At 52.0% G+C, this 25,128-nt stretch overlaps 1 protein-coding gene across 5 annotated transcripts; it reads left to right on the forward strand.

The window, feature by feature from the left end:
* The first annotated feature begins 1,888 nt into the window (after positions 1–1,888).
* On the forward strand, positions 1,889–23,798 carry TP53I11 (tumor protein p53 inducible protein 11). Of its 5 annotated transcripts, none has more exons than XM_086748686.1 (8): positions 1,889–2,023; positions 7,061–7,157; positions 19,109–19,501; positions 20,601–20,659; positions 21,193–21,241; positions 21,695–21,791; positions 22,362–22,463; positions 23,665–23,798. In XM_086748686.1, exons 3-8 carry the CDS (start codon positions 19,373–19,375, stop codon positions 23,796–23,798), a joined length of 570 nt encoding a protein of 189 aa, XP_086604812.1. In that variant the 5' UTR covers positions 1,889–2,023; positions 7,061–7,157; positions 19,109–19,372. The 5 variants fall into 5 exon arrangements, with proteins under 5 accessions (XP_086604812.1, XP_086604811.1, XP_086604813.1 ...); XM_086748685.1 differs by having other exon boundaries at positions 19,112–19,501; XM_086748687.1 differs by lacking the exon at positions 7,061–7,157 and having other exon boundaries at positions 1,898–2,023.
* Positions 23,799–25,128: the final 1,330 nt, after the last annotated feature.

Consider the following 25,128-nt stretch of genomic DNA (forward strand, 5'->3'; position numbering starts at 1 on the left):
GTAATATTTTCAAAAGCACGTTTATACATGACAGAAATAACCCTGGAGCTGCTCGTGACATCGGATGACACAAATGTTTGCATCACTTTCGAAAAATGACGTTTACTACTTCTGAAACTCTTACCCCAATGCAGCAGCCCGGGCTCTCCTCAGAAAACTGTCTGCTTGTTACTTCTTTGAATCGATTTTGAGAGATCTCCTTGAATGCAAATTTCTCTTTAAAAAAGCCAGCGTGACATATTTTGACTTCCCTTGTTTGACAATATCATAGTTATTTCATCTCAATAATGTAAAACATGATTGTTTCAGCTTTGCCTTCTCATTTTGCTCTGTGTGCTTTCGTATTACATTATCATATTTCAGTGCCACAAAGCCCAGATGGAGTACGTACAATATCTCATCTCTTGTACATGTTCTGGCACAATCACACTGAAAATTTTGAACTTTATCACAATAAAATGTTTCACCAGCTCCAAGTCAGGACTAGATTTGTTTCAGAATTCAGAATTTAAAAAAAAAAATACAAAATCTTCATTTTTTTTTTTGTCCCTATTATGCAGCAAAACCAGCTATTGAAATGCCAGATATTTCACTCTGAGGAAATGCCCCGTTTCCCAAAGATTCATTACTTGGCCTCTGTGAAATGAGAGATTTCAGCCCAGTTCCCAGTGGACGAGCCTTCAGTTTCTAAAAAGACACCCTTGTGTTTGCAATGACCTCACCACACTGGATGTTTCAGGCTGCAGTTCCCCATCAGGGTTTGTCCATGGGGTTAAAGCGAGTTCAAGGGTTCCCACCCCATCCCGCCTCTGTTTCCTTCCCTCTCCCTGTGCCTCACCCAGGCGCATTGCCCTTCTCCTCTTTGGACCGTCCTCCTCTAAACCTCTAAACCGGACCAGTGAAATGAGCTGGGTCAAACAAACACATCAGAAACCTCACTCGGAAAACCAAGGAGCGGCATCCAGACAGAGACAGAGCTGCCGCCTGCTCCACTGCCACCCCTCCGTATTCCAGTTGCTCCCGACGTCTGCCAATACCGTGTTGCCGTTCTCTTTCATTACAATTTCTGAGCCAACTGCAACAATAAAATGCCCGCATGTCCATTTTGCACCCAGAGTGTCCCTCCTGAGGGATGTAGTGATGCGGGTCTCCCTCCAGGCAAGGCTCTGGCCAAGGCTGGCGCGGGGAGCTGGCCCTGCCACTCTTGGTGCAGAAGCAGGGCCAAGCTCTTCCCCTGCATGAACCCGCTCTGAAAAAATACACCTTTTCCCCTGCGCCCACCTTGATTCTCTTTTGCCTTTACAGGGAATTGGACGAGTGGGACAATCTCGCCCTCACTTCACCCTCCAAGCCCCTGGCCCAGTATGTCCCACTTTCTACCAGTCCAAAGATGCCGATATGAGATTCTGACTCTCCGAAGATGCAGAGATGTGACAATGTGACATCCCTCTGGCAGCTCCCCAGAGGCACGGCTGCTGCCGGGAGCCCCGTGTTGCTGTCGGTTCCTGATTTATTTTCACGGCTCCCCCCCGCGGCCCGCCCCGGCCCCTCCTTCCCTCTCAGGCCGCTGGACGCCGCTCTTTGTTCCCACTCGCCCAGCCGCGGTCACGCCTGGCCCACGCGCAGCCCACGCCGAACCCGCCTATAAACCGCACAGAACCCACGCGTAACCCCCAGGTAACCCACGCACTGCCCCGGGCCGGGCAGGCAGCCGCCCCTTGCCGACGTGGCCGCCGTTCCGGTGCCGGGGCAGGCGGCGGGACCGCGCCGTCGAGCGGTGGCGGTGGCGTCGGCGGCGGCGGCGGGTCCCGCCCGCCGTGGGCCGGCCCGGGCGGGGCGGGCGGGCGCGGTAAAGGCGGCGCCGTGCGTGGGCCGGGCTCAGTCTGGCCGCCCGCGGGCTGCGCGGCGCCGGCCGGCAGCCCCCGCCGCCCCCGGATTGCTTTGCCTATGGGGCAGCCGCCCCCAGCCCTGGGGACCCCTCTTACCCCCGCTCCCCGCCGCCGGCGGGACGTGCGCTAGGGCGGTGAGTACCCTGCGCGTCCCTCCGCGCCGCGGGCTTTCCCCGCCGCCCCTCGGCGTCTCGGGGACGCGCGTTCCGGGGGGGATCGGGGCCGCGGCCGTGCCCCCCGCGGGAGCCCGCACCCGGGCGTCCCCTCGGAGGGACAGGGGCAGCAGAAGAGGGAGCAGCCCGTGTGCTGGCTGCGCTGGGACCATCTCCGCCCTGGCCCTGCGTGGTCCGGGTGGGACGGGTGGAGGAGGAGGAGGTTGTCGTGGAGCGGTGGTGGGAGGGTGGCGGGTCACCCGGAGGCACGGGAGTGGGGACAGCAGCCGTGCCGCCCTGCGAGGTGATGCGCAGGTTGGTCCCTTGGCTGAGAGCTTTGTGACGAGGGCTTTCTCCTGGCTGTCGCTCCACTCCAAAGGCTGAGGTCCCATGTTGCTGCTTTCCTGGTGGTGCCCGTCCTTTTGTGCGTGCTCGGGAGGAGTCCCAGGGGGAGCACGGTCCCCAAATGGGTGCTTTAGGTGCCTGAAAGGGGAAGCTGTGTCCTGACCACTGCGTGAGCTGGGAGGTCAGCCTGGATGGTAGAGCCGTGCTGGGAGTTGGGACGAAGGAGGCTGGCATGGCCTCGCTCCCATGGGATGCAGCCCTGTGGATGTGCTGGGGAGGGGTTAGCACTGGAGGACCGGGTGGTGCTTGTGCTGGGGACGGAGGGAGAGGGACAGGGTGAGAGAGCTGCCATGCAGGAGGGAGCCGGGGAGAGGAGACGAACAGAGCCCCTGCCATTACAGAGGGGAAGGTGAGACGAGCCAGCACTCGGCGAGCTTTGCACCTTTGCCCGGGCACGTGTGTGTCCCTGCCCGCTGAGGTGTCTGCCGTGCCACTCGTGGGGCCTGGCTGTCCCAGCTGAGCAGGTGCGCTGCTCTCTCTAGAGCAGCAGCAGCTCTTTGGCTTTCCAGGCGAGTGCAGCTACGACTGAGCAAACCAGGCTGAGGAAGAAGCAGCACCTTATTCAGCACCTGCTTCTTGCCCTGCCCCAGCACTGCCTGGAGTTGGAGTCCACCGAGCCTTTCCCTTACCAGAGTTCCTCCTGCAGCTTCCCAAGAGACAGGGCCAGCAAAGCCCAAGCTGCGAGTGATTAAACGGGTACCATTTAATCCATCTCCTCTGTCTGCAGAGGCTGGGAGTTAGAAATGCCAGCGGCAACCAAAAGCCGCGTTGGCGTGGGGTAACCAGCAGTACAGCTGAGCCATGAGAAACTACAGTGTGTGCAAGAGCACTGGCTGTTCTGGACTTGGCGTAAATAACTATCTGCACTAAAGCAGAGTGTGCTGAATAATGACGTTCAGGGCCCGTGGATGAGGAAAGTTGCTTTTAAACAAATAAATAGTAGTTAGGCTTCAGGCAGGGGAGTCCTCACTGGGAGGAAGTTTTATTGGAGAGGTTTTGGTGAAAACTAAAAATAAACAAGATCCTAAAACTCAGAATGAAGTTGCCTCAACCAGCCCTAACCACATCCCAGCTGGCTTGCATAAATACACTTGATGCGTGCACAGCAGTTTGCAAGGGATGCTGTGAACCAGCGGTATCCCAGTGCCCTCAGCGGAGAGGGGATAGGCACTGATGGTGGCTGGGAAAAGTCCGACTTGATTGCTTTTGAATGTGTCTGCGTGTTTTTGTTCTTTTTGTGCTGTGCAGAGCAAGGTCAAGGGAGCTCTTCTCGGAACGGGTGGTTTATCCCAACCAGGAGGCTGAAGAGATGATGTCTGCCGTGTAGTCTCAAGGGAAATTTATCCCTTCTGCTTGCGGGCCTGTAGCAAGGATTTATTGTAGAGAGATAAGGCAGAAGAGCATCTCCAGAGACTTGCATCAGGGAGGGGGTTGGGGTGGCCATTGATCTGTTGGAGCATAAACCATGGAGATGCTCACTCTGAGATTTTCTGTCCATCTGTCCATTTGGAGCTGCTTGGAGGCGGTGGCCTGATCCAAAGAGAAATGTTTTTCTATTGTTCTCTATAAGCATCGACTGCTGAAGTGTGCAAAATGCCCAGAGTACATCTGCAGCTGGTGTTCGTTTGTCCTGCAGCTCTCTGAAGGACAAAGTGTTTAACAGTAGGGGACAGGACTGGGAGGGGTCATTCCATGTGCTGGTTACAAACATCACTTTGAGCTGTTCGGATCATGATCTGTTCCTTGCTATGTGTCTGGTAACGCCTTATCCCACAAATACCCCGATTTCTGATGAGAACTGCTAGATGCTGTTCCAACACAAAGAGTATCTACCTCAGCTGCAGGCAGGATGGGCTGCCACACTGCTGGGCTGCCCGGGAGGCTGGACGTGGACCTGGGTGGAGCTGGGGGCTCTTCTGAGCTGGCAAAAGTGAGAAGAGGACAACGGGGCTATGAAGTGGGGGTGTCTGTCTTCCTGGTGCTACATTTTTTTTTGGTTTCAAGCCTTCCCCTGGCAGAGGGAAAAAAAAAGCACACACGTGTACCAGACAGATGTTGAGGTTGTTTATGTTCTGCTTCTGGCCTGGTGCCAGGGGGAACGGCTTGGTGACCTTGGCACTGTTGGGACATTATTTATAGCAAGTGGATCTTCTGGGTTTTGTACTTTTTGACGTAGGAATGTGAAAACAAGTCTTGGGAGGAAAAGACCCAATGCTGGCCCCCAAATACATTGGGACTTTCTCCAGACTAGGAAAAACAACACTTACGAGGTGAGCAGGTGTTCCTTGTCCACACTGCTTCCTGCTTTCCCTAGGAAAATAGGGGTTTGATTCTGTCCTGGAGATTGCAGGCTAGCACGAGTTCACTCCATGTTTGAAGAGTTCTTTCTCAAGATGCTAAAAGATGTTTGCAAAGACAAATCCAGCTATAACCAAAGACGGTTCGATGGTTCAGACAAATTAGAAATTACTCTCGGGTCTTCTTGGGTTTCTTCTGTTTGCGAAGCTCTTTGTCATCTTCAAGGGTTAATGAATTTCAGTGTGTTTCAGTGCCCATCTGTGGTGCTGGGTATTGTGGCTGCCCCCGCATGACAGATGGAGAAAATAAGGCTCAGAAATGCGCGGGGTCCGTGCTGGACAACCCACCACGCAAGAGCCCGTGCTAGCCCCACAACCCTGGCTCCCAGGGCTCTGATAAAACCCCACTGGCAAAGTTTCCCTCTGGGTTTCACAACATGGGTACATTTTTGCCCTTCATCCTGTGAGAGGGGGTGTGTTTCACTTAGGTACATCTGTAACTGTCTTTCGAGCCCTCTGTATGCAAAATAGGAATTTATTTAGCACATCTGTGCATTGGTTTTGATGGGGAAATCCTTGCCTAAGCTGTACCTGACTATCTATGCTAGACCTTGCTTGAACCCATGCACTCTGCTTTCCCCAGCTCCTCTTACAGGGCAAAGCCAAGGACCCAAAGGGATGTCCAAAGCCACAGAGTCTGTAAGAAAGCTCTAATCCAGGTTTATACTGCCTGCCACTGTGGTTGTGGGGAGGAGAGATCTGTCGCCAAAACGGGGAAGTGGTCAAAATGGTTGTAGCTGGGTTTAGTGCTAACAGTGAGAGGCTTCTGCTGATGCTGGCGGCTGCAAACCACACGCTCGCTTTCTGAACCTGTGTGGCCAAAATCAGAAGCCTGAGCATAGGCAACACTGGTAGCTGGCTTCATTGGTGCAGGGCTTCCTAGAAGTTTTTGTTAGGGATTTGGCTTGAGATAATATAAAGCCAAGGAGAGCATGGGGGGAAAAAAAAACCAGAAATAAATCAAAGAGTGATTTGGTAGTGTGGTCTCCTGAGGAGTGATGTTAGCAGTATGAGTTGATGTAGTGGGAGATACACACACAGGAGCGTCAGATAATACCGGCCACCGCAACCTCATTCTTTGTTTGAAGGGGTTCTGTGTTTTATAGGGAGATTAGCGCATAGTGCCCCCTTTGCAGCTGCCTGCTGCTGCTACAGGGGAGAAATCCCTCCTTTTCTCATTAAAATCAGCCAGCATTTCAGCTGCGTGGCCCAGAGGGGCAGGAGGAAGGCAGGTGCAGGCCGAGCAGCACACAAAGGCGTGCAGCCCTCTCGTTTTTAACATATCCTGCCTGGGTTGAGAAAGTAAACAGTCTGAGGCCGTGTCAGCAGCCGAACAAGAGACCAACAGAGAAAACCCACAAGTCTTCAGGAAACTCTGTGGGTGACTCAGCCGGTGTTGTTGCCTGAGCGCGCCTTCATTCAGTAACCTATGATGGCAGCAGAAGTGCTCTTTTGTAGCGGTGCCGTCTCACGAGTGAAATACAAACCTCTGGTCTCCGGCTGCTTGTGGTCATGGAAAGACTTGAGGAGCTACATAGGTTGTTTCAGGAATCCCACTGCTGAGCCCTAAAATTGCTCCAGCCCTCGCTAGGCGCTGCAGTCTCTGGGCTCACAGCTGGGCCTGCTGTAGGTGCAGCTGGGTGCAACAAAGAGCAGGCAACTTCCCCAGGTGAGCCAGGGCAGGCCGTGCTTCCTGTCCCGCCTTCCTTTTGGCCAAGAACGAGCCTTTAATTCAGCTGTTGGGCCCTGCCAGGCACAGGACTCACACCTGTCTAGGCAGCAGCTGTGCTGTTCCCCCATACGGTGTTGCTGTGAGGTATGTGGGAGGTGGCTGGGGCATGGGCTGGGTGCAGGCGCTCTGCTGTGCTCTGCGGGGTGCTGAGGAAGGAGAGCATTACGGAAAGGGGGGGTCCCTATGGCCAGCAGGAAAGAGTTGCGGTACGCAAGCTGTTTTTGTAGGAAACAAAGCGTTTTAAAGGTCCATGATTTTAAGTCTCACTTGAATCCTCCTGTTGGATGCTTAATTTTAGCTGCCTGGCGTGTCATTCAGGATAAATTGCTCTGTGCGTTCCATGGAGGTAGAAATGTGAGCTGCCTCCTTGCAGGGAGGAGAGGGAAGCTCAAAAGCCACAATACTGAGTCCGGAGGAGCTGGGTGATGTTGACTTTTCACCAAAATTTTCTTTGTGGCCTAGGAAAAAAATTTACTCTAGAAGGTGCTTAATAGCAATAAAGAGCACCCTAATTTTGCTTCGCAGAAAGCAGTATTGGACATCTGCCAGGAGTCAAAGGCTACGCCGAACAGGATTGAAGAATTTAGACCATCTGTCTGCGCATTCCCAGGTTGTTTTCATGGTAAGTGAGAATAAAATGTAGCTGTCTTTAGTCCCAGCATTGCCGGTGCAGCCTCTGGAAGTGCCGGGCACAGATCTGCTGTGCTTCCCAACAGCAGGCATCTATAGTGTGTCTTCCCATCTTCCTCCCCTGTTGCCCCAATTTGCTCATTGCAGTGTATGAATGTGTTCTTGCCTTGTCTGCTGGCAAAAACCCAGCTGCTGTGCATCACAAGCTCAGGTCCTTTCCATGAGCCGTGTCAATGCCCGCTGTTTAGATCTCTGGACATGATTTGAATGAATTGAAGGTTGATGGGTAGCGGAGTAATAAAGCACTTGAGCTTATCTCCTCTAGACCATTTATTCCTTGCTCCACATCACTGTGCAAGCCAAGTGCCTTTCATTGGTGCTTGCAAAGAACATGTGACATAAGAGACCAGCCTGCAATCCCCAGAGCTACAGCTTCATGGGAGTGATGTTACAGGTAAGATAATGGGGAAAGCATTGGTTAAAACCTGGCACTTCTGTGTCATGAGCTCTTCTAAGCAGGAAGCTGTGCTGTATGCACACGTGCACACCGGCAAAGCACTATGTATGTATGTACACACACATACTGCTGTTGTATGATGTTGGTATTTCTGGAGCTTGTTGCACTCAAGTGTCCGAGACTTAAAATTGTAGAAGCAAGAGAAGGTCCTTAAACAACCCTTGATCATCAGGATGAGGCATCTGGCAACTCTGTGTTTTCTGTGGTTACTTGAAACCCTCATCTGTCAGTGCTGGTGCCACTGGCACTTGGCTTCCTGGGCGTCCCTGTTGCATCTTCTTCCCTGGGTACAGGAGTCAAACAAAGGTAGGGAGTCGATGTGTAATTTGGCAAGGAGAAGGACTAATCAGTAGCACCTTTATCCTTTCTTTCCTAAGGCTTCTCTCGCACGCGCCAGGTGAGATGGAGAAGGAGCTCCTTGACTGTGGGACCTCTCAGTTTTTTCTCAGATATCCCCCGTCGCCAAAGCTACTGATGCCACATGCTGGCATCCACCCCTTTGTCTCCTCTCCAGCACAGAAAGAGAAATCTTGCATTAGTTCCTTAAGCTGATATGCATCCTCTGCAGCTGTGAGTAATAAGAGCAGGTCTACTTAGGACATAGCTTCTTTGTGCCCAGCAGAAGAGAAGGGAACCCCTTTCCTTGCAGGTTGTTGTCTAGCTTTTTTATAATCCTGAAGTGTGTCTCCATGCTGTGAGATGGGCAAAGTGACTCAGTGTTTGCCTAGGGCTGGGTAGTGGGAAGTTAACTGCAAGGATCAAGAATTTATCTTACCCATCCATATAAAAACAGTCAAAAACCTGGTCTCACTCATCTTCTAGGCTCCTCCTGTGGTTTACGGAAAGAGGTAAGCCATTGCAAGAGATGATGCATCCTGTCCTAAAATAGGCATCCCAAGGGTATGGCTCACCCTGCCTATTTCCCAGGGAGCCAGAAAAGAAGGAGGTGAAGAGAGCTATAGGTTCTTGTTGCATTTGACACTTCCAAGCCCTTCTCTCTCCACCTGTGAAATGCTTTTATTCTGTGCTGGGGACAGACTGTCTCTGCGTGTGATCCTCGGAGTACACATACACTGGCCTTTTGTGGAAGCCGGAGAACCTCTCGCCCATCAGAGGCATTGTCTTTTTCAATCTTCTTTATATGATTTCCTTTTTCTCATGAAAGCTTTCTAAAGGGTACTTGTGTGCTGAATACCCGTTGCTGGTAATGCACATTATGAAATCCAAAAGGAAGGTTAAGATTAAATGTCACGCACTTCACAGTCGGGGAGTTCAAAGTGCCTTGTTGATCTGTGCATAATTCGGGGGTTGACAGCTCATGCATAAACAACCCTGCACGCACGCATAAACGCGTGCATGCCCAGCGTCTTTTCCCCTGACTTAGCAGCAAATAAAAGCAAAGTCAGGTTTGTATCAGCTCCTGGGGAGGGGGTGTGGGTGGGTGCAGCATTTGTGGTGAAAGCCTGTGGGTTCTTCAGGGCTGTTTGACATGAGAACCACCCTGCCAAGAGCAATTGCGTCTTGGTAGTGTGATGGGCTCCCCTCTGCCTTCCTCCCCTGTACGGCACCGCACTGGGCTGTGGCTGCTTTGGTTTTATGCTTGTGGGTTTAATCTGACCAGGAGGGACCTTCTGGTGTGTATGAAGGTGGCATTGATGTGAGGTTCACCCCAAGGTTGCCACAGTGCTTTCTCCTGCCAGCAGCGAATGAAAACAGACAGAAAAAATGGATGTTGTGCTAAGCTGGTTGTTGCTTAGGCCAGGAAGAGCATTTCTGCCCTCTGACATGTCATGTGTAGTGAACTGAGTGCTGCACAGGAGCCTGTAGCCTTCCTCAGCGGCACGGGGCATCAGAAGCAGGCAGTGGCACTGGTGGAGTACGATGCCTGGGCATTGCCTTTGAAATGCTGTACCTGCTGAGTGTAAGCCATGTGCACTTGGACTGTAGGTTTGCTTTTCACGTACAACTGGGAAAACTGAGGTGTCAGGTTAAATAACCCAGTCTTGGTTGCGTGGAGGGGCAGCAGCACTGCCAAACCTGTAGTCTGGTATTTTGGCTTTCAGGCTTGCTGTTCTGTATGCTGGGCTGTAATTCTGTTCCTGAAAGCAGCTGGTGTCACTTCCAAGTGCTTTGTTGCAGGAGAGAGCTAGACTTGTGGCTCTTCCTCGTTCTGGGGGATGCTGCAGTTCTCAGGGGTGCTGCAGGCTGGTGCTCCCCAGACACATCCCCGTGCGCCACCGCTGCCCCACTATTGGATTGCTAGGAATTTCTTTTGTGGTGGTTCGCTACTGACTTGTGAATTAGCAAAGCCTGTGCTAGCTCTGTCAGCAGCTATTCAGAAGTTTCGCTCTTCTAAATCTGTCCTCCTAGCTCCTCTTTGCCCGACATGGGGAATTTTGCATCTAACATTTTTAGCATTAACCTGTTGCCATAGTAACTGCTAAGGTGTCAGAGGGAGATTTTTGCCACTTGGGGGTAGGCTACCAAGTAGTCAAAGTATGTGTTTTTTTTTGTTGGGAGGCCTTCTGCTAAGCAACTCCCTGAGCCTGTCTGCGTGTCTGTGCTTATTTTGAGTCTAAGGAGCGATGAGGGAGTGATAAACCTGGAGTAGTAATTGCGTGCAAATAAGCAGGGCTTAATATTGGCAAATTGCTTAGGGAGGGGGTGAGAATGTGTTCCCAAGCTGCAGGCGATGGGTCCAAGTGGTGTGTAGGGTGGTGGTCCAGGGCTGGGAGATGAAAGGTGGTATGGGTCTCTGGCACAGTAAATGGTTGACCTGGAAGCAGGAGTCAAGGCCCTGGCTGACATCTCCCAGCAAGGAGTCTGGGACGAACTGCTCCCTGTGGCTCCTCTCTCCCCTGAGACTAAAATATAGGTGAACGCCAAAATACCCATCTGGTCTGGCAGCCTGAGTTGTCTTTACTAACCAGTCTCAAGAGATCGTCGCCATGCAGCGGGACCCAAAGTAAGTCCATGCAAATCAAACCGTAGATTTGTATTTGTATATTTATAGAAAATAATATATAGTTGATGTATTAATGTATAATTCATTAATATTTATAAATTTTATGTATTTATGTAAATAATATGCTCTCAGAGGATGTGAATCTGACCATGTAATATGGGACATGCTCTATAACAAATTGTTGGTGACAACTCAGCTATTGACTGACGGTCATTCAGGCCATTTCATATCAAGCCTGATTTACAGGACTTCTCTGTTGCAGGAGCAAATTTTGTTGCTTGCACAACGAACATGAGTCCTGTCAGCGCCTATGTGCCTGGGACTCAGGAAATGTCCTGGCTGGACCAAAAGGCAATCTCCCTGCTTAATGCAAATTTATTCGTCTGCCCTTTTTCCCCCTCTTTGTGTGTGCCTAGACTGCACATCTGGCCATATCATGACAGACTATGGGAGAAGAGGAACTCTTTGTTTTCTACAAAAAAGGAGAAAAAAAAAAAATATCTGATGATGCTGGGCGTCCTGCAGCAGCTGTTCTCAGGCCGGGCTGCAAATCCACCCGTGAAAGAGGTCAGGAACCTGCTTTTGGGGTGCCAGAGTGGCACAGCCTTATTCATTTCATCTTCCATTTCATGGCTGTAGACATGTTGGTAGTTCATAAATTGCGGTGGTTGCATTGTGCTGGGTAAGTTACTGGACTGCAGGTAGAGAAATAATGTTGCCGGAGATGTAGTTCATCATCTTTTGAGGGAGAATCCACCAAGAATGGCTTTGAAATCACCAGCTCAGTGATGGTATGCAGAGGGACGTTGTGCTCATGCGTAGCTGAGGGGACAAAATCTCTCAAATTGTTATTTCTTACAATTTCTTTTTGAGTTCTGGAAAGGAACAGAGATAGATTTTTGGGAATAAAGGGCATTGGCTTCCTGGAGGGTTTGTAAGTGGTAATTGTCAAGTGCTTGGGGGCACAATGGAAAGAAGATCTGGGGAGATTTGAGGCTGTTGGGGGAAGAAGTGCCAAGAAGCCTCCTTTTACTGTGACGACCCAGAATTCAGACCCAGTATTCAGCGGTGTCTGGGTAAGTGTTGTGTAAGCAGCCTGTGTCTGGGCTGCTCCCTGGTCCCAGGGTTACTTTTGGTAGGGTTTTCTTTGAGCCTGCGGCATTCCTCAGGTGTGAGGCAGAGGAGGTGGAATACTGAGTTGCATCAGATTTTCTGTAAAACTGACCTTTATTACCCTGTTTGGTTGCAGGGCTCTCCTGGCTTTTTAAAGCTGCTCTTTTCCAGGTTTTTTTTTTTAATTTGTGCGTATGTGCATATGGGTTTTATTTTTCCTTCTAATGTTTCCCTGTAGAAATCATCTGCGGGACAGATGGCCCGCTAAGCTTCTGGGACTGTCTCCCACAAACACCTGTCTAAGGCAGCTGGGAAATCAAAGAGGAATTCTTTTTTTTTTAATGCCCTTAAAGAAAAATGGCACCCCATCCCAATACGCCTTATCTCCTCTCTCCATCCTCCCAGCTCCCCAAGAAACCTGAATGTTCGGTGGCCGCCATCTGGGTTGAAGGCGAGGTGCTGGCTGCGGGCTGAGGCTGGGACAGGGTTTTCTGAGCATCGGGAGGGGCGAGGCAGGATTGGGGTGATGGATTGCTGCCACTGGCCAGGCTGAGAGCCTCCACGGTGGGGAGGAGGGTGATGGAGGGGATGGACTCGTATGTGAGTAATACAGATGGGAGCTGCTGAAGCTGCAGATTGTACCTTGCATCCTTTGTGTTTGCAGCCCAAACACTCCTCAGCAGCAAGGGATGGGCTACTTGAGAAAGTGGAGTAGTGCGGCCAGGCTTGTGCTTGGAGGTGGTGAGTGCATGTGTGTGGGGGACGAAACATGAAGTCTGTTTGTCCCCTGTGTTGGGAGCCCACTGAGCCACATGCATCTCTGGTGGGCGTCTGTGGGGTGCCGTGTGCGTGCCGGTCGCCGTAGCTGTGCGGGGTGCCTGACGGAACGTGTTTGGCGTGCCGCAGAGCACCCTGCCAGCTGCTGCTGGGGGCAAACCAGAATTTCTGCCCGGCGGTGAAGCCCGGGTGTACTTGCTGGCTGTGGAGAGGCTGGTGCGTTGCTGCAGGTGGTGGTTAGTGGGCCAGCAGAAGCACGGTCGCTGCGTTTAATTATAGGTTCCATTTGAGAAACTAGTAGAGCAACAGGGCTTTTTAATCTTGTTCTGGGGAAACTGAACACTTTGCAGCTTTCAATTGCTGTATAACATGTCCTGTGACACGGAAAGAAACTTTCCTGTGCTCCTTGCAAAAGGAAATTTGAAACGTATGGGCAATAAAATCCTTGAGTTGGGCCGTACCTCCCAGGCGGTATGGCTCGGCCCTCCATCATAGTGCTGCTTGGGGCAGGATATTTTCGTGGCCACAGGGAGCTTGCAGGCAGGAGCTGCCGTGCCTGGGGGCAGCGGGAGAGCTGGATCTGTGTTTAGGAGGGTGCGGGGGCTGAGCCTACCCAGGGGGTGCAGCCCTAAAGCTGATGGAGAGGAATGTGTGGGAGAGGCTGAGCAGGCTTTGGATGTCCTTCTCTGCCTGCAGTGGTACCAGGGTAAGTGACGCAAATTAACTCTTACCTTCCCAGTCGGTTGTCCCCTGCTGAGTGGTGATGCTGGCCGCGTCCATTGCGCTGGTGGTAGCTGGAGCTGCATTAGGCACAGGGTCTCGCCGTCTTGCGCATGATGGGGGGCAGCTCTGCACTGCCCTTAAGCAGCGTTGGAGGGCATCTGGCCATGTCCAGCCATGGGGCATGTCTAACCTGCAGAGTGAGCTTTGGAGATGCTTGAGGCGACTCTTCGTTCACCATGGGTGGTTTGGGTTTTGAGGTTTCCTCTGGCTTATCTGTAGGAGATGATCTGAAGGCACCCCGTGAAGATGCCTGTTGACCTAGGGGTTTTCCTTTGCATTTTTGTCGTGTGCAGGGGCAGGAGATCTACTGTCTAGGTTGGCAGGTTTTCAATAGGGCAGGCACAGTGCCCCTGTGCCAGCTGGAGTTGCTTAAGGAAGCAGCAGGGCTATGGCAGAGTTGGGAATGAACCTCTGGCAAGAGAAGTTTCCTATTGGTGTTGCAAAGAGCCTTCTGTCCTGAAAGGGCTGATGTTTATGTGGAGAGTCTCATGTACCTGGCTTGTTACAGGTGGGAAATCTGAAGTATCTTTGTTGCTTAGGTGTACAGACTGTGCCAGACTGAGCAGGAGCGGCAGCCGCATTACACTGCCGTGGTGTCTGAGTGCTAATTGTTTTTACGACCTGAGGATCAAGTTATTTTTGGCTTGATCAAGTTTCATTCCCTGCAGGTGTCTGAGGCTTCCTGATCTGCAGAAACTGCTTTGGGAGGGTTTCTCTTTTCTAGAGTGGAGAACTTACACCCCTCATCCAGGGCATGGGTGGCAGGATATTCCTCTTAGCAAAAAAATTCAAATTATTCTCTTCTTGGTTTAAGATGTGTTGCTAGCCCAGAGTGTGCAAAGCTGTGTGCTGCAGCTGCCATGGAAGAAATCCACTGGGTGATGGGGATACTGATGGACTGCTGCCTAGATCTCTGTTCTGGATAGAAATCTAGGCAGGGAGCTGGTTCAGTCACCATGGGTTTGGGATGTGCAGTTGCAGAAATACAGCAGGACTCATAGAATCATAGAATGGTTTGGGCTGGAAGAGACTTTTAAAGGTTATCTAGTCCAGCCCTCCTGCAAGGAGCAGGGACATCTCCAACCAGATCAGGTTGCTCAGAACCTCATCCAACCTGGCCTTGAATGTTTCCAAGGGATGGGGCGTCTACCACCTCTCTGGGCAACCTGTTCCAGTGTGCCACCAGTCTCATTGTGAAACTATTTTTCCTTATATCCAATCTGAATCTACCTCCCTCTGTTTTAAAACCATTACCCCTTGCTCTATCACAACAGGCCCTGCTGAAGAGTCTCCTCATATTTCCTATAAGCCCACTTGAGGTACTAGAAGGCTGCTATAAGGTCTCCCTGGAGCCTTCTCTTCTCTTCTCCAGGCTGAACAGCCCCAACTCTCTCAGCCTGTCCTCATAGGAGAGGTGCTCCAGCCTTCTGATCATCTTCATAGCCCTCCTCTGGACTCGCTGCAACATGTCCACGTCTTTCGTATGTTGGGAGCTATCTAGTTGAAAATTGTATGTGAAAAGTTATCTTTCCCTTTCTGGCTGGTCTTGCTCTTACATAACTGCTCTGACGTGTGCATCCACCACCTCCCTTCTTTGCCCTGCCCATGTGTTTGAGCCCAGGCCAAACTCTCTCTCTGTGGCCAAGTAGGTATGGGGTCCAAAGCAGCTGCTATGGGCCTGGCGCTGTCCTCCCCAGTGAAGAGGCAGGACCACCAGAGCCTGAAGAAATGGCAGAAGAGCAGGACAAATGTGTTACGGCTGCCAGGGCCTCGCAGGAGAAACACTGCGGGCATCAGCCCAGCTGTGAGAGGCAAGTACAGTGCAGCTGCCACGCTGGGTGCCCCTTTCATGTGTAGACCCCCTTGTGGCTGCTGCAGTGCTGGAGACCTCCCCTCCCGTGGGAACTCCAGTATTGTAAAGGGACAGCGCTGCTGCTTGGTGTTTGCTACTGATTCTCAGTCTGTGGCCTACAAAAGATGCTTAGGCATGGCAAGTGCCCTGTTAGGCTCTTAGAAAGGATGTACATCTGCTGCACCTTTGGTTAACTCTTTGACATAACAAATCAGAGTGGGCTCTAGTTGTTGAATTATCTTGGGCATATTGGCTTGGGAAATCTAAACCCAGAGCCTGACAGGATAGCAAGAGTCCTCTGCCTGGCCTGAACATGATAGAGCTAAACAAACTTGTGGCCGGCTTAGAAAACTTTCACTCATTATCCGGGCTTGACTCTGGTTCGTTTTCTCTTCCTCAGCTTGCAGATTGGAAGTGCCTTCAAACCCTTGGCCTGAGAGGTGCTGTAGTGCCACCTCTTTAATTTGAGCAGCGCTGGTTTGTCCGGTAAAAGGCTGCACCATGGATGGCAGTACCACCGAAACAATGTCCAGCTAAGCAATAGGCAGCAGCCCCGTCCTCAGGGCTCCCCAGGAGCCATGTCCTCGGATACCGCCCGTCAGCTGCTCGGCAGCGTCTTGACAAAGCTGTAGGCAGTCAACTTCGGGTGCCTGTGGGAATGAGGTCTGGTTCCCCTCTCGCAGCCCTGTGCGCCTCCCTTGACGGGTGCGCGGCTCTGGCTGCCACAGCATCATCATGTTTAGTCTTCCTTCTCTGATGCTGCAGAGCTCCTCTTCTCTCCAGACGCTGGGAGGGAAGCAGAGATGCTGGGGGAAGAGCTGTGGAGGTGGGGAGAGATTGAGCTATCATTAGCCTGGCACCAGTGAGGTTTCTTTGCACCACGAAGCAGTAGCTATCAAAATCGAGTGCAGTACGCTGAACAGCTGAGCAAGGGAACAGATACTGAAAGGAGCTTGCAAAGAAAAAGGATTTTGGAGGAAAAAACCCTCTTTCAGCTGCACATAGGCGCTGCCCATCACTGAGAGCTGTGTCAGGGAGTAGGAATTGCCTGTTTATGGTGATTGATCTGCGCAGCCCCTGGGATGCTCAGAAAACGGATTAAGGATAAAAGAATTGCGGGAGAAGGAGGAGGTGGAGGTTCCCATTTGAAAACGCATGGGCTAATAGAAAATATCCTCTAAATTGTCAGTGTGTCAGGATACATTAATGTAAGTATAATATTTTCAAATCCTCGGCATCTTCTATCTGAATGTCACAGAATTAGCACTAATGCATTTGTTAGCTCATTATTCATTAACATTTGCTACTTGTTAGACTGGCTCTTTCTCTGGAAGATGGGGATAATGAGACATGGGACTGGCTGTGGGGCCATGCCATAGCTGTGCTTGATGTGGTGGGAGTGTGGTTTTATGTACCAGAACGGCCTTCAGTGATTGTTGCGTTGCCAGTTGTATCTTGCCTGCGTTGTCCCGGCTCTTGGACAGTGTTTACCACAAATTAGTGGAAATCCTTAATGGGAGAGCACTGCTAATGATGATGTGGATAAATTTCCACCAACTCCTGCTCTGAAAGCAGCTAGCAAGACAACTGATAAAGGCAATTTTTGATTTTTTTGGCTTGTGGTCAGAGCTGCAAAACTGTCTTGGTAATCAGAGAGCTGCTCATCACCACCTTCATCGGTGAGTCATGAAGTCCCCCCTTCAATCCCCGTCACCTTCCTTTGCTTCTTGCCCTCGGGAGAGATTCTCTAGATATGAAGATGTCTTTTTGGTTTTTTTTTTTTCCTTCTTTTACTTTTTTTTTTTTCCCCCCATCCCATCTTCCCTTCTTCTGACATTTCTGACCACGAAGAGAACAGAGCAGGAGGTGTGGGCAGCAGGCTTTCCCTGGCAAGAAACCAAGAGGAGTACAGAGGTGCCAGGCCAGTGTAGCCAGCACACTCAGCACTCCCAAGTCCTACCAAGACCAGCAAGCCTCAGGTCTCTCATCCTTGGGGAGGGCTTTGGTGACCTGGAGCCAGTAGGATGCTGCTGCTCAGGCCCTCTGCCAGACCTTTCCCTCAGCTAGCAAGTCTTCGTGGAAGGACTTTGCTTTGCACCCCACCAAAGAATGCAGAGGAGGGAGAGTGGCCAAATAGTTACCCAGCACCTTTATGGGGGTGTGCGGTCCTCCTGACAGCATGGGGCTGTCCTCCCCGTGTCCCAGGAGCTACATTGGGCCAGATGAGGTGTGCAGGATGGCCTCAGAGTGGTCCTGAGGCTCAGTGTGAAAGGGGAGCATTCAGCAGAGGGGTGTTGCTTCAGGATTGGGATGGATAGCTTTGATCAGAAAATGCTGGGCTAAAAATACCACGGTAACAGCTCTTCTCTTGTTTCAGCAGCAGTGCAGTTCTGGTGGGAAACTACTCAGCATCCAACCTTGTGAGTTTGAGCCTGCCAGAGGTGGAAGCTGTAGTAAAAGAAACTAAAAAGAGGTCAAGATTTTCTTTCTGACACATCACTCTGGCTTTGGGGTGGATTTTGTGTGCGGATTGTCTAGATTTGAGTACCCACAGGTTATTGTGACAGTTTGGGTCAGCAACCTCCAGACGTGATAAATCTTCCAAACTTTTCTACTAGCAGCTACCTTTTGAGCTTCTTGCCTTGTGCTGGAGTGTAGGCATGAGTATACAGCTTCCACCTTCCTCCTGAGTGGTTGTTTTCCATTGTCCCAGTTCAGAAACATTTCTAGACCCTGGCTGCTGCATCTGGCTCTGTGCTGCCTTTCCAGGAATCTGGGTTTAGTTATTCAGTGGAATAAGAGCAAAAAAAGCGACCAAACAATCCAAAAGAAGCACTTGCAAAGCCCTGAGTAGCTGAACTGGCTTGCTGAAAAACATTTTGCCTGTGGTCGGCTGGAAGGGTCTTGTTAAACCCTTGCTCACGGGATTCAGTCTTTGCACTGCCCCAGCAAGACCTCTGGGCTTTGCCTGACAGAAGGAGTTACACTGGGCACTTGCAGACGTGACTGCTCTTGTCTGGACGCCCACAGGGAAGGGTTTTCCTGCGAGAGGGAGATCCCTCGCAAGGCAGTCGGACAACACTTGCATGCAGAATGCCAAAGTAACCAGCACCTCGTTTCATTACTCCCCGAAGACTCGTGAACTCTTCAGACACAAGCATAAATTCTCTCCTCCTGGGGCAGCTGTGGGAAGGCTCGGCTGGGGCGCGGGACTGCCGGTGCTTGAGCCTGGATTAGCTGTGCCTGGTGCCTTTGGGGATTCATCTGCGGGTCTCTGGGAGGATGAAGTGGCAAATGGAAAAACGTGTTTGTGCGCAACTGAGCCAAGATGAAATGAAGACAAGTTGAAAGAAAAGACTGAGGGTTTCCGAGGTTTTATAGTTGCAGGATGATATAAAGTGATTTCCTGGGACTCTTGACACCTCTACCTTTACTCCACCATGCCAAAGCAGAAGTTATCTTTTCTACCATAGCTTCTGTGAGTTATTTTTGTCTTGTTCTTATCCCAGATAGTATTTGTAGTTTCTAGTTGCCATCATCTTCTGTTTCCAAGAAAGCAACATATCCTCAAGTAAAGTGTTGCCTCTGGCTTCTTGTTGTTCAGAGGCTGGTGTGTTCTGGCACAATGTAGGGGCTGCAGCGTCTGAGGGGGGACAAACATAAGTACCTGAGACTTGTGTGGTATTTGGCCAGAAATAACAGCTGAAGGGTATGAGGTATGATACGGGGAAAGACAAAAGGCAAAGCATCACCTAATGACTTTCATTCCACTGGTCTGGGAAGCATTTAATTCCCTTACTCCTGGACACAGCAGAGAGGTACTGCTGGGCATTGCCTCATGCTGGGATAGGCCCAGCTATGGTTTGTAGACAAAAGCACTTACAGCTAAATGCCCACACTAAAGCCACACTGATCTGATTTTTCTTTTGCCCCCAGCAGATCCCAGTGACAGTGTGATCACCTGAGATGAGCCGCCCATAGCCGGAGCCAGTCCCACTGCCAAGGCTCCCTGCCCTGGGATGATGAGGAGCTGTCTGCCACCCTAACAGGAAGATTTTGTGGTGGTGGTTGTTTTTTGGGGTATTTTTTGTTTTTTCTTTTTTTTCCTGAACCTCCTGAAATTTTATGTGACGGCAGAGCCGCTTCCTGCACCACCCTTGCACCGCCTCACAGCCGAGGGCTGGGTGGCAAAGGGCCACCATGGCGGCCAAGCAGCCCCCACCGCTGATGAAGAAGCACAGCCAGACTGACCTGGTGAGCAGGCTGAAGACGCGCAAGATCCTGGGGGTCGGCGGGGAGGACGATGATGGCGAGGTTCATCGCTCAAAGGTGAGGGCAGAGGAGAGGCAAGTGTGTGTACGGTAATGATAGAAAAGAGACCTTCTGCTTGGGCAAACCAAGGTAGTGTGGGAGTTTTTTAGCATCTAAGTTCTACAGCCTCTTCGGCAAAAACAGTGCTCCCAGGTCTGTGGGGCTCCGGTAAAGTGAGAGGTGAAGGCTGTGGTGGTACAAGCAACAGTGCATTTGAGCAGCAACAGGCCGTGCAGCCTTCTGGGTGCACAGGAACTGCCCAAAAACTTTGCTTGGTAACGGGGCGAGCTCTGCCCTCAAGCTGCTTCAGTCTATTCCTGAAATTGTATTGCTGAGACACCTGTGAGCTCGCTTGTGGCTGATGCCCTAGGAGCATGGCACCACCAATGCCCACCTGCTGGACACTGGAGCAGTGATTTGAGCAGCAGTGCTGCGGTGCCTCTTGGAAGACGCCTGAATTGCGGGTGAACAACCTGTTTCAGTGAGACAGCAGAGCTGGAGGACACGGGTGAGCCCTGCAGGAGCTCTGTCCTGGATGCTCGCTGGAGAACTTACTGGCAGGGCATTGCTTGGCTCCTGCCTGCTCCCGGGGAGCAGCGCAGAGCTCTCTGAGAGCTCTCTGCAACCAGAGGTCCCCCAGTACCTTTCCCTGTTGCTGGTCTGTGTGGCCTTCCCATCCACCTGGTTTGGGAAAGTCACAGTGGGGCATTGCTCTGGGCAGTGCGAATGCAAGAGTGGGATGGACGCGGTGACACCTCGAGGGCTCTGCTGGAGCCTGTCCTCTGTCAGAGTGAGTCATGCAGATGGTTTGTGAGGGGAGACGGTTCCCTGCTTACATAGGTCAGAGCAGATGAGTTCATGTTGACCCTGCCTCAGCCCCATGCTGCACATGGCTGATCGCAGGAAGAGAGCAGTAGAGACTGCAGCTTCTGATGGAAATCAAGGCAGCCTTCAGCAGGTGTTGGGACCAAGGGGTCACAGATGACCTCATCCTGCTCATCCTCCTTGCAGCCCTCTTGAACTCCCACATGGGGTTAGGTATGCTGGTTGGCAAATACTGCCTAGAGGCTGGGGAAGGGTCTGCTCAGTCACTGTATGTCTTTTATTTTAATTTCAGATTAGCCAAGTCCTGGGAAATGAAATCAAGTTTGCTGTCCGGGAACCGCTGGGGCTCAGGTAAGACATTGGGCCATCTTGGACCTGGGTCGTCTGAGGGCCCTCAGCCACAGCATTCCTGCCAGCTCTGGCCACTGATAGCAGCTCTGCTGCTGTGCCAGCATCACTGCCCCCTGCAAGGGCTTCTCAGAGGCCATGGGACCAGATTGGCCCTGGTTCCTTCCTCCCCGAGGCCCTCAAGCTCTTGTCCTACAGCAGGCACTGGGAACTGCAGGGGCTGGATGAGCTCCCAGTCTCATCTGTGGCAGGGTGGTGGGTCTGTGGAGACCCTCCTCTGTGCCCTCCTCTTGGCAGGGTCCCTTCCCTCCTCTGCTTGGGCAAGAAGGATTTTTGGTTCTGTCTCACTAGTAAGGCCAGTCTGCATGCTGATGCTGGAGCTAGTGGGGCATGGGGAGGCTTGTGGCTGCCTCAGTTGTGTGAGGGGGGAGGATGAAGGCTGATGGTTGAGTAGGCAGCTTGGAATGCTTTCTGAAATAGGAGTGATGGGATTGCCCCATGCTCACACTGGGTCCTCTGTCTTCCCTCCCACGCAGGGTCTGGCAGTTGGTTTCCGCCGTCATGTTTTCTGGGGTCGCCATCATGGTAAGTGAGGGAGGTGGCCCTGGGCACCACCAGCTCCTGGCTGCCGGAGGGGTGCCCCAGCATGGCTCCTCAGCCCTCAGAGTTTATCCCCCTTGTCTGCCTCCAGTAACTGCCACTGCTTTCTCTTGCAAGGTCTTTGCTCTCACTGTGTCTTGGTAACGGGCTTTGCCAGCGGTGTCCACAGTGGTTTGTTCCCATCACTGGAGTCTGTTTTCATTAGCAGGGTCATAAACCACACACGGCACGGTAGCCTGGGTCACAGAAACCGGCCTTGAAGCCGGTAGCTAACAGGCTGATATTTCTTGTCCCCCCTCAATTTCCAACTTCCTGGCCAGCGGCTCCAGTCTCATAAAGACTTGGTGTCGGAACGCTGCTGGCCACTGCCCAAGGCGGCACATTTTGATGGCCCCGGCCAGTGCAGGCTGCTGAGTCTCTCCCGTTTGCCTTTGCCAGGCTCTCGCTTTCCCTGACCAGCTCTACGACACCGTCTTCGACGAGGAATCGGCGAGCAGCAAGACTCCCATCCGGCTCTACGGAGGAGCCCTCCTCAGTGAGTGCTGTGCCTCTGTACCTGCAGAGTAAGGGGATGAGAGGCCACCATGGCAGGAGGGGCCAAAGTCTGTGCCCAGCAGGACAACCACAGCCGGAGAACAGAACATTTGCTCTTCGCAAATCAATTGTTTAGGGGTGTTTTGAAAATACTGCTCATACGGGGTGCTTGCTCTTGTGCTGCTAGTGCTCCCAGGCTGTGGGGATCTTCTGGGTGCTCAGCCAGGTTCCTCTTCGGGGCTGGCACGCAGCGAGGGACAGGCAGGTGCTTGCAAGGCTGGGGTTTTGGGGGGTTTTTTTTGGTTGGTTGGCGGGGGTGGCAGAGGCTGAGGGCAGGCGGCCGGGTCCCGCAGGCTGCAGCAGCACCTGGCGGGGGTGGCTGGAAATGCAGCAAATGCAGCGAAAATGCAGCAGCCGGGGAGCGTAGCTGTTTGAGGAGCTGCTTCTCCCTTCCTCCCCTGGGAGACCAAAATGGTTCATCGAGGGGGCAGGTGGGTGGGCTGCCTCTTCCCTGTGACCCCCCCCATCCCCAGCCCTAGGGCAGCCACACTCTGCTGTCCCTTGTGCGCAGGCATTGCCCTTATCATGTGGAATGCCCTCTACACGGCCGAAAAAGTCATCATCCGCTGGACCCTGCTGACCGAGGCCTGCTACTTCACTGTCCAGTTCCTGGGTGAGTTGTCGTGGCCACCCGGTAAGGGGGAGGAGGATGCAGAGAGGGTAGGGGTGCATGCTGCCTACCCCCATTACGGAGGGAGGAGGGAGAAGCAGAGGTGGGCAGGAGAACTGGTGTGAGCTGTGAAGGCAAAATTGGAGCCAGTGCCTTTGGGTCTGATGGAGTAAGCCCCAGGCTGAAGGAGCTCTGGGGACCTGGGAGTCATAGTGGGCTCAGCTGATGGGAAGATGCTGGCTCTGCCGCCTGTCCGGCACAGCCAGAGCAGCACCTGACCCCCAGCTGTCCCCGTGCTGCGCCTGGCTTGTGCTGGAGATGGCTCCTTTGCCGGCAAAGATAGCCTGGCCCCGGGAGCATCTTCCCTGCCAGCCGCCCTCCCTTTGCCTTCCCTATAGGGCAGCCTCTGCCTCAGGCTGCTCACTGAAGGGTGCCCAGGTGCAGGGGAAACATCTTCCCCTGACAATTCATCTCTTTTTCCTTCCTAAAAACATCCTGGCCTTCACAGCCAGCAGAGGTCATCTCCCAGAGCAGGCTGCCTAGATGCTGGGGCTAACAAGAAAAGACTGTTGCAACCTACCCTAAAAAAAAGGGATGTTGGGTCTTACCAAAACAGAGAATAACAGTTCAGCTTGGTTCTAGAGAGCTTGTCTGTGTTTAATAAGGAAGGAGGGCTTTGTATGTGTGTATGGGTAGTTCACAGCCAGTGTTACAAGGTTATAAGCTGGTTTAGATACGGGCTATTGTTGGTAGCCAAAAAAAAAAAAAAAAAAATGCTCAGAAAAGATATGGTGTCTGTGGACTCTGCATATTTTATAGATGCTTCTGCAGTTGAAAAATGTGAGTGGTCAAACCACAAAGCAAAGTCAGGGACATGCAGCTTCCACAATTAACATCTGAACATGACGGAAATTCGCATCTGCTCGAGTGACTGCTTCAGGCTGTTGCTGCCTGAGCATGGGGCTGCCGTTAAAGCAGGGCTTCTCTGTGGCTGACTTCAGGGCTGTGAAATCAAGCTGGTGAAGAGCAGTTTTGCTGTGTATGTCAGCCTGGTGGGCCTGCGCTGAATGCTTCTGCGTTCGCAAGGCTTGGCAGCTCTTGCTAGAAAGCTGCATTAGAGGGCAGTAGAAAACAGCTTTGTGCTACTTGTCTCTGTTTTTTTTTCATCACCAACCTCTGCCTTGTCTTCCTCCTTCTCCTCCAGTTACCACTGTCTCCCTGGTTGAGAGTAGCCGGATAGCCACAGGTGCCGTGCTCCTCCTGGTCAGCCGAGCCCTCTTCATCCTCATCAGCATTTATTATTATTACCAAGTTGGACGCCGTCCCAAGAAAGTCTAATTCCTGGGCTTTTTGTCATGGGAAGGGTGGGAGGGGGGGTTTGTGTCGGTAATTTTGCATTATAATTATAACTTTTTTTTTTTTTTTTTTTTCCTGTTAGTCCCTTTTTGTTCTCAAGTGGTTTCCTTCTTTTCCACTTACCGGCATGAATCAGTGTGTAACCCGGTGCTGGTGGCATTGCCAGGTGAAATGGAGGGGAGCAGCGTCAGGCAGCGGCTCCCCCAGCCCCTCTGGAGGAGGCAAGGAGCAGTGGGAGGAAGGCTCAGGGAGATGTATGGGCCTGGCAGGCTCAGGGAAAAGAGCCAGTTTCCTGGGGGGGACTGGCCGATGGGATCACAGGCTCTGAACTCGCTGGAACAAAGCACAAAAATAAGACCAGCACAATGAAACCAAATTCCTGAGGAGACAGGGCGGTAAGGCAACTGCCGAAGGATTCGACTGCTCCCCTTGGTAAGTCTTGCACCTGCCTGGGGGAGCGTGCCCTCATGTACAGCCCCTTCCCCTTTTAGCAAGTACTGACTGCCCAGGTAGCTGGGAGCTGGATGGGGCTAGGTCGAGTTCAGCGCTTTCCAGACGTCTCTTCTTTCCTCGCTGCCAGTGCTGCCACCCTGTTTATAGTTTTGCACCAGGTGCTGTGCAGAGCTTGGCGGGAGACAGAGCAAAAGAAGAGGGAGACCCCTTGCTTGTTCCCTTTGCAGGGACGGCAGTGGGAACAGCAGAGCAGCTTGAACTACAATATTTGAGAAGTGAAGGAAGCTATCGGAAATAGCCCATTGAGCACAAAGACATCCCCAGACATTTGCTTGGGATGTTTCCTGACCTTTCTAGGCTGGGGTCCTGTCTCCTTCACCCCAGAACACTTCCTACAGTTGCATCTTTACTGATGGTAGCAGCAGTGGTGGATGAGATAGCATCTGATGCTTTAGTTTAAGCTGGAGTGCTGTTGTGGTTACTGCTACTAAGAGCAGAGGAAGCATCAGTACTGCTTGGGTCAGTGAGCAGCCTCTAGAGACCAGCCCCAGCTGTGGGAGATGGTGTTCCAGCTCTGCTAATGTGCAGGCATCACATCTCTTCTGACTTTGAGAAGAGAGGACCAAAGTTTGTAGCATTAAGATACTTAACTGGGATGAAGAACAGCAAGGAGCAGAGTGTATGGAGGCATCACTGCCTTCTCTTGCTCAGTCAAGGATGGACTAAATGTGCTTTACTACTCACTGGCCAGTTTCTCCAACACCTACTGGGCTTATCAGCATTGGCTGCCCTACTTCCCAGTGCTTTCCTTGCAGATTATCCCTGTCCACAGCTGGAGGCGGCATCTTCTGTTCTCTGT

Source organism: Chlamydotis macqueenii, chromosome 5, assembly GCF_036417535.1.
Source record: "Chlamydotis macqueenii isolate bChlMac1 chromosome 5, bChlMac1.mat, whole genome shotgun sequence".
NCBI classification, from domain to species: domain Eukaryota; kingdom Metazoa; phylum Chordata; class Aves; order Otidiformes; family Otididae; genus Chlamydotis; species Chlamydotis macqueenii.

What these genes read in the sequence shown, in the direction of transcription:
- TP53I11 (XM_086748686.1), top strand. Translation starts at nt 19,373, where the DNA reads ATGGCGGCCAAGCAGCCCCCACCGCTGATGAAGAAGCACAGCCAGACT. An exon ending in GCGAGGTTCATCGCTCAAAG is followed by an intron (nt 19,502 to 20,600) that starts GTGAGGGCAGAG and finishes TTTTAATTTCAG; the next exon opens with ATTAGCCAAGTCCTGGGAAA. An exon ending in CTTCACTGTCCAGTTCCTGG is followed by an intron (nt 22,464 to 23,664) that starts GTGAGTTGTCGT and finishes CTTCTCCTCCAG; the next exon opens with TTACCACTGTCTCCCTGGTT.